Here is a 9,212-nt window from a genome sequence, read left to right as displayed (position 1 = left end):
GTGTGTGTGTGTGTGTGTGTGTGACGTGAAGATTCTTGGTGACATGATATTATATGAGTACACTGCGAAGCCAACAAATAATAAATATAGCACTGGTCTAAGCAAAAAATATATTTTTTTAAAATACATGCGCGTGTTTGTATATACAACAGTCGTTCTTTCTCCGTACTACATGTTTAAATGTGTTTCCACTTTGTGACTATTGCCGTTTTTAGGAAAAGTTGTTTTTCACGGACTAAGTGGATCAAACCAAAGCAAAATGAACACGTTAGAAAATTGAGACTTAAAACAGTTCCCCATGCACTCTTCCAATGACCACTTACCACTTCCCTCATGTTGGATGCCGGAGGGTCGTTCACGACACTCCTGAAGGAGTTATGAACGTGTATGATCGAATCCTTCTCCTCCTGTGTGAAGCCTTCTTTACTCAAGTCTGATTTGGGGACCACATCTGTGATTTCGCGCCTTTTTCTCGCAATCTGGGTCATGGTCTCCCGTACCTGCGCGGCGTGAGCACTACTGTCTTCTGTAGCTGCAGCGTCTATTCTCAGAAAGAGCAGGCAGGTAAGAGCGCACCACGACAGTGCGAAACATGACATGCTTAATGATGGCAGATCGCGAGTGTTGAACATTGTGTCTTTTCTCAAACTCCTGCTGTGGACGGTGAATATCTAGTGTTTGGGGCAAGGTGTAGGGGAACTGGCCTTCCTTATACTCTTGAGTTGGCTCTGAGGGTTCTGAAGAGCTGAGTTGCTTTTCGATTGTTACCTACTGTAAAAGACAAAAGTAATAACTTACAATGTAAAAGCGTGCATATCATTTAATATAAGTTATGCAAAAAGGCAAACAAGTTGTTTTTTCTTCCAAAAATTTTGATTCATTAAGTTATTTTTTTTAAAGTAGGACGTACAAATTGATATAAGAACAATAACAAATTTTACTGTTGAAAAATTTGTTTTGTGTAACTATAATACTCGAAAGTTATGATAATGGCCGAATATCATACTATACCTTCCTAAAAGACATATTCGATATAATTAATAGCCACAACATTATTAATGTTAACCCGCATCTAAATAATTGTTTAAATCTGGTAAAGTGACGTAATTTTGATAGATTAATGAAGGTATGGATATCAAATAGTAGCTGCAGGATAGCGGCGCCTTGCTTGCCTACTGCTATGCCCGTTAATAATTTCACAACGCTGTGGCATGAGGCCCTTGTCAATTCTTGGGCAATGAGTAGTTGATATAATCTGAAAGCCTGTTGATTTGCTTTACTCTTGGTGGAAAAAATACCCATCTATCTTGAGTAAGAAGTCGAGGAATTTTTTATCCAAGGAGGTGGAGGTCATCTGCCATCAGAGATGAAATTAACGAGAAAATGGCCGCCAAAGTTCTATGAATTCAAGGTTCAAGTACCCTTGGAAACTGTAAACTTACATACTTTGTGCTTTTTAGTAACTTTTTTATAAAAATCCAGACAAGAATGTGATGTTTAATTAACATAAAAGGTTTGAATTTATGATATAATAACAATAGTGACAATAGCTCTAACTATTACAACGAGAAGAAGAAGAAGAAGAAGCAGAAGAAGCAGAAGAAGCAGAAGAAGCAGAAGAAGAAGAAGAAGAAGAAGAAGAAGAAGAAGAAGAAGAAGAAGAAGAAGACGGCAGATAGTTTTATAGCACCAAGTCCCGTACAGCTCCCGACACTTTACAATACCTTTATAAAATACAAAATACATTTGCATGAATGTGTATACGTACGCTCTATAGAATAACGCTTACACATAAACAAACACTTATACGTCTACTATCACAATATAATAAATAACGATGAGCACAATAAAGAATGAACATAAAAAGAAATGTACCATGAATGAGTAGGACTAACAATCAAGATGGAATTTCAATCATGATTTGCCTCCTACTTTGATTCCCTCATAATCTTTGTGTACCATACTTCATGTCCCAGTTTACTCAATTTTTGTATTGAATGGTTTTTAAATAAATCCCTTTTTGTGAGGGGGGGGGTAAGAGCGGTTAGGGATGGTAAGAGGAGGCTAGAACAATTAAACGGTTGTTGTTTGGGGGGGGGGTTCAATTTTTTGTGTACTTCTTCCTTGTTGAGCTGGGAAAGCTAGATGCCTTTGTTTGTACGATCTGGGTCGGACTTGAGTTGATGATAAACAACTTTTTGTGCAACCTACTGCTCGCCGAGACTACAGAGGTGAAATTCGGTCTGGGTCAGGTGATACAGTGTTAAGGACGTCTTGTATTTTCTCTTACTCCTGTCGACGGAACTCCTCAAGCACTCAAATGGTCATTCGGCTCTTCATTTACGGGTAGGGATGGACAGATATAGATAAACGCCTTTCACACAGAAAAAGTAGTGTCTACGTTCTCTAACGTTAGAGGACGTATACAAGCTGTCTACGTTCTCTGATGCTCAGTGCTTCCAAGCGTGGATTCGAATCCCGGTCCCGGGAAACTTAGGATTTTTTTTTTTGTTGTTATTGTTGTTGTTGTAGTTGTTGTTGTTGTTGGGGTGGGGGTTTTTTCCTCTCCTTCTGCTGACTGACCAACAATTTGCTCCCTGACCCCCAACCAGGACGAATAATAATCGGTAGGAGGAACAATTGGCAGAGGTCTGGGGGCCGCAGGAGGGCCCTGGATAAAGAAAATTTGCATTTGAAGAATTAGGATTTGGCCTCTCCGATTCTAAAATACATTTTCAAAATTAGACTCACAGACCAAAAAAAGCCACTGTCGAAAATGTACTTTACCAGGCATAAATTGGTAAAAGGAAAAGTAGGCCAATACTTAGTAGATAAAAGTTCCTCTTGGGGACAAAACCAGAATTTGCATGCTTCATCACTACATAAGAAATTACAAAGCAACAAATTACAGTCAAACCTGTGTAAGACGGCCACCGTTGTCAAGGAGAAAAGTGGCCGTATAAGACAGGTGGCCGTCTTAGGCAGGACTGATCAAGATAAAGAAAACAAACCATTCCCATCTGAGGCCCCAATCGAAAGAAGCCCCATTATGTTGTCTTTGTTGGTGTTGTTGTTGTTGGTTTGTATTTCGTTTGTAATTTTTATTTTGTCGCTGATTTTGCACAAGGGTGACAATAAAACGAAATGTATCAGACAAGGAAGACCGAGTGCCATGCTAAAGCTAACACACGGGTCGCCACCACTCGGAGAACGAGCGACGCTTCTTTCACAAGTTCATGTTGACGTCCTTTGTTACTTTGTTACAGACTGGGTAAACAGTGACCACTCATCTCACTTACGATTTGTGTATGAGTTCTGGGCGGGGCTTATGGGTTATGAGGGATCACACGCTTACCTCACCAGCAGCTGAAACTTGGTAGCTATTGGTCAACAGTGGGAGGGGCCTACACAACATGATCGGTTGGAGGGACTACCTAACAACAACGACAGGTGATTGAATTATGACGGCTCACCCACAACGCCAGGGGCCAATGCACAATTTATGACAAAACGTAATGGAGTCACTAAGGTGACCGTCTTAGACAGGTATTACTGCTTAGTATTATAGGGGTTGTGTGTTAAATTTATTGTAGCCGCGGCCGCGTTGGACAGGTGCCCGTTTTACACAGTTAAATTATATAGAAAAAACGCAAGGGGGGAAATTGAAAGTGGCCGTTTGTACAGGTGGCCGTCTTATAGAGGTGACCGTCAGGGCAGGTTCGACTGTATAATTATGGGGAAAATAGTTGGAAAGACGGGAGGAGGAGACAAAAAACAACAACTTCGGGACCGGTATTCGAACCCACACTCATACACTCCAAGCGCAGACACGCTGACCATTCGGCTGTCAGAACATCCCACGACCAGAGGTAGATTAAGCTTAATATATACAGCACTGTTTCAGGAAAGGCAACAATATAGATCAAGATGTTGACATCTAGATTTCTACTTTTACAACAAAGAAAGTGAGAAAGTCGGAAACATGGGGAATGGGGATTCTGGGGGGGGGGGGGGGGGGGATATCAATGAGACGGCGGGCATCGGATCGGCAGATGAGGTCTAGGGGAAACTATAAAAAATGTCGGAGAATTGGAAGGACTGAACATTAGAGAACGTAGACAGCTTGTATACCTTCTCTAACGTTAGAGAACGTAGACACTTCCCACAGAAAAGGCATTTTTATTAGTATTTAGGAGACAACGAAACACTAATGGTTGAAAGCGTCACAAAGTTTTGTTTGGGTGTTTTTTGTGTGGAGGGGTGTTTGTTTATTTGTTTAAGGGTTTTTTTCTTTTTTGATTAATTTGTTTGGGTTTTTTTTAATGGGAATTCAAAAAGTTTTGTAGTTTATAAACAGTATACTCTAAAATGCAATTAGTAGTATAGCGCCTGATCTAAACAAGCCTACCCTGCTGAATTCATAAAGGTTATACCATTCGGATAATTGTGTGGGTATACTACTTTAGAGGAACTATATCGTTAGTGGAAGAACAGAACAGACTTGTCTTACAAATTGCGAATGAGGTTTACAAAACAATATTGGAAAAAAGTACTTCACAATACAGTATAAACTACCTCATTATGTGATTTACGTTATAACTTTTGCGATCGGACATAATCTCCTCCTTCCGTTCCTCTCACAAACATTTTAAACAAAGGCGAACACGAACAACGAAAGAGTGGACGAAGAAATACTCTGGTGCTCCAATGGCTTAATATCTCAATACTCACACATGTATGCAAAATTGAACACTTGCACTCACACAAGAAGACTTAAATCACTTCGAAAGACCGTACTAGCGATCAAAATACTTTTTATATTAATATCATAATTTGAAATCACAGAAATAATCTAAGCCAGAACCATCTGTCACGTATGTCTACCAAACGAAAGAGCACACCCACTCAGAAATGTTCAAATGCACGCATTTAGTAATAAAAATATTCACAGTGATAACATCTTCAACCTACGCCAGGCGCGCGATCAATATGTCCTTTCCACAGATGTCCTGTTTCATGCCCTTGTTATTCTCCTGGGCTTGCCCCGAGATTCTGCGAGGTTAACTATCGACAAACAGATTGAGGTTTCAATAGATTAGTTATAGACATAGTTGACTGACATCTTTCTTCTTACGACACGGCCCGTGAAATATTGACGGATCAAGGGGGGGGGGGGGGGAGCTTATGGGAATGTGTCATCAGATTTTCTATTTGTCTAGGGTGGGTGGGGTTGAGGGGAAGGGGGTGAGCGGGGAGGGGCGTGGACGGGGGGAGAGGGGGGTGTTGGGTGGAGCTTCTTACCTAAGGGCGCGTAGAAGCTATACGGCCTGCTCGTTCATACATCTTTTAGTGGCCCTGAGAATACAGTGTAGCATCGTGTTGGATGCATTACGCCAACGATCTCTCCTTTCCGTCATCGCCAATTTTCCACGCCGTTTTTTTTTTTTTTTTTGTTTGTTTGTTTTTTAAATCTAGACTCGACCATTTTAATTTTAGTATTACATGTATATACAACAAGGGTGCAAAAATATTAGCATCAGAAACAAAAGTGGCTCGAGAAACAAAGATGGTTACATCTCCGTCTCCGACTATTGTGAATGTACATCAACCAGCTCACGTAACTGTCCACCAACTCTCCCTAAGATGGGCATATGTAAAGAACATGAGACGTGATTTTCAAAACTGAAGAAAATATTTTAAATACTGTGAACGACATAATGAAATGATAGAATGAATAAAGAGGAGATTTACATGAGAGACAGAATGTGGATTTTTTTTTACGAATACATGAACGAATAAATGAAAGTATAAACCTCACGTTCGCTAAATGTGCACTCGTTTACCTTCGTTCTACAGCCAAGACGATGACACCGTTCTAAGAGGCTCACAATAAATAGACTTGATAGTATTGATAGTCACAGCTGTGTCTGTTTAAGCTTTTAGCCTACCACGAGGATGTTGGGTTGGTTTTTTTCGATAATTCGATCAATTAATTTGGGCATTGCCAGATATGGAATCGTGTTCACAAACAACAACACTTTGTTTTTAATATGCATTTGCATTGAAACAGAAGGAAAAGATTATAAATCTTTTTGAAACGTTGGTTGAATAGAACCCATAGGTACAAACGACATTCTCTTTGGGGGGGGGGGGGAGATTTGGAGACGAATGTATACAGTCTGAAGATAATGAGGAAAACAATAAAAGTAATGAAAGGTAAGGGCGGGGTGGGGTACCTGAATGGGGCCTGGAAAAGGAAGTGGGATGGGCAATTGCACAGAGATATATAAGCAATGGGTTAGTGTGAAAAGGGAGGGGGGATTGCAGCAGGAATCGAAAAGCAGCTATATCAACAATACACCCCTAAAAGAAAAACCACACACACAAACACACACTCACAAACACACACACCCACACACACACACACACACACACACACACACACACACACACACACACACACATTAGGCCTTCCAATGAAACGTCCTTCGACAGAAGTTGAGATAATAAATTATATGAGTGAAAACGAGTTGATATAACTGCCTGCTACTATAAAACCTTTAAAAAGAACAACTTTTCAAAACACACCCAAAGAACAAGGAAAATGGCGATCAAATTGAGCTACAAGTACTAAAATAGAATTAAACAGTGAGATATTGGTTTGGCTTGAGAAAATAAAATGATACGAAAAATGGGCTTTTTAAATTACTTTTTAGTTTTTCAACGGGCACACAAAACTGACACAACGAAGAATATTGTTGTGAATGCCACAAACATCAGCTGCAACCGAGCATGCTGTAACAGAAATGCGATATGTTAACTCTAATTAATGTATTCACAGCTCTGTTGAATCGGCTTTCGATTATATTGATAAAACAATCAGTCGCCACACTGCAGTTCTTTTCAGTGATGCTCCTTTGTATTTCCCTAGCAACTGTTTGGGAAAATATGAATGCTGTTGACGATAATATTGCCTTACAGCCATTATTTGCGATCTATGTATTTAGTTATGAAGGTTTGTTTGTTTGTACTTTATCAAGCGGGCATCAGCAGAATCATATCTCAGCTTGTTAGTTTTTCTGCATTGCACTACTTTTGTGCTATCCATTAAGATTTAATGGAAACATATCCGAGACATAGAGGGGGGGGGGGGGTATACTGTGGTCAGCTTTGGTGAAAAAAGGACAATCTAAAAGTGCTCTGTCTTCTTAATGAAGTTTGAATTGATGCTGAAAGGAATAAAAAAGAATGAGAATAATTAAACTAAAACGCACATGTGCGTCGCTTGGAAATAAAAGTAGAATAAAATGTTTACTCGCGAACATAAGAACTACTACACCAAGCTCCAGAAAACATATTATACGTCTCTCACACTCGCTAACAACTTTGGGTAGGGGGGAGTAGAAGGTTGGGAGAAGAGCAATGACGTCAAAATCGGTTTACCCAAGATCGTTTCTATACAGTAGTTACTTTCCATGTCTATGATGATACAATACACATATATGTATAGCGTTTAAGTGTGTAGTCGTCATTGAAAAAAAGTCGTCACCTATTCTCAGGAGTCAGGAGTGTGTAGTAGAAGTGCTTGAAAACCGCTAACGCAATATGGTAGGATTGTAGCTGCACTTTATTTCAAGTATTCGTTAACATTTCTCAAAGTGTTCTTTCCACTTTTGTCCTCCATAACTTCTGAACTCGTTTAATGCCCCCGAACGAGTGAATGGATTTGTTCGATTGTGTACTTAAACACCCCCTGAGAACCACGCACTTACAACCGACCGTGGCACTCTTCTCCTTGTTCGGACAGGTTTGACAAACTTTACTTTCCATTCATGGGATAACTTCACAGGAATCGAGAATATCTCGACAAACAAGCGCGAAGTGGTGTTGGCGATTTGGCTCTGAGGTGTTATTTTTCTCAACGTTGGTGGTCCTTTCCATAATTTTAACAACCTTCTGTGGTAAATGAATTACTTTGTCAGCCCTCTTCTCCCACAATGCAATTTGAATGCACTCGGGTGCCTATAATATATCATTATATGATAGTTGGGGGCCCCCGTCGACACAAATAGAGTAAAATAGGGGAGGGGGGGGGGGCAGATGCTTCAAATCTGCCAGCTAGAGTCAACCTAGGCTGAGTTCGAATCAGCATCCCTACCGACAGAAGGTGTTTTGTTGGTTTGGCTTTTTTTTCAGTTTTTATTTTTTCAAAACGTCCCGACTTGGGAATCAAACTAACGTCTTCTGCGTGAGGCAAGCAAGAGCCTAATCACTTTGCCACAATGCCTATATGATGCTCAATATCTGCACTGATTATTACAAAAACATTGTGAAGAATCAAGAAAATCCATTAGACGCAGACGGAGTTTGTCTTTGAGACTTAATTCTGGTATCAATAAAATGCTACTCATGTTTTTGGCATAGCTGTATCTGTGCTAATGTAACTATTTATAAACCAGAACGAGTTAATAGAAAATGAGAAGAGTAAAGTAAAAAGTTATGAATAAAAAGCTCCTCTCTTTATAATACCTGACACCAAAGCCAGTACTTTCGTTGATCGCGCTTTATCGCGGGAAAAGTACAGTTATTGTTGTAGTCATGGCTACAGAATGCAGTATCCAAACACATTAGACAGTACACGCTGGTTTGTGTTATATAACCAGTTTTGTTTACAGTCGATGAACATCACAAGACGAAATATGAATATTCTGTGGGTGCTGTGTTTACCGTTCCTCAAAGACCAAATTTCAAAGACTTTCAAAATAAAAGGAAGTTCACAATGTACTTTCATTTACAGCAGAAAGCTCTTGGCACTTGAAAGAGACATCAAGCGCTTCCGGGATTACGCTATGCCTCCAGAAATAATATATGTAAATTGAAACTCAAAAAGGTTCATCGCTCTGTGGTGCAGCGGTTAGGCGCTTCACCGTCCTACCCAGATTACCCAAGTTTGCTTTTCATGTGGGGAAATGATTATTGATTTCCTTGGTATCTCTTCTGGGACATTTTATCCCTCTAAGTCCAGGTTGGTCCCGACAGGCAGGGTCGAAGCCGGCCGCCTAAATGCTCCAAATTATATTGGTAGGGGCGTAAAAACACCCACATTTTTAAAAACTTAAAACTGTAGCATATTTGCAAAGTAACGGCTATGTGGATGAAACGGTACAGAAAGCCGGGGTACCAGGGATCCCAGGCTGCATCGAGCATTCTTT

General features: G+C 40.1%; 1 protein-coding gene across 1 annotated transcript in view; it reads right to left on the bottom strand.

Annotated features, from left to right (window-relative positions):
* Window positions 1-9,212, bottom strand: part of LOC101847096 (glioma pathogenesis-related protein 1) — a gene marked incomplete in the record, with an annotated part of 43,761 nt that overhangs the window by 17,656 nt on the left and 16,893 nt on the right. The window contains 1 exon segment of the mRNA XM_005094973.3: window positions 324-771. Coding sequence (XP_005095030.2) covers window positions 324-632 — 309 coding nt within the window.

The sequence above is a fragment of the Aplysia californica genome, unplaced genomic scaffold (genome assembly GCF_000002075.1).
Source record: "Aplysia californica isolate F4 #8 unplaced genomic scaffold, AplCal3.0 scaffold00092, whole genome shotgun sequence".
Taxonomy (NCBI): domain Eukaryota; kingdom Metazoa; phylum Mollusca; class Gastropoda; order Aplysiida; family Aplysiidae; genus Aplysia; species Aplysia californica.
The sequence above is the reverse complement of the archived record's forward strand: the minus strand, read 5'-3'. Positions and strand labels throughout refer to the sequence as shown.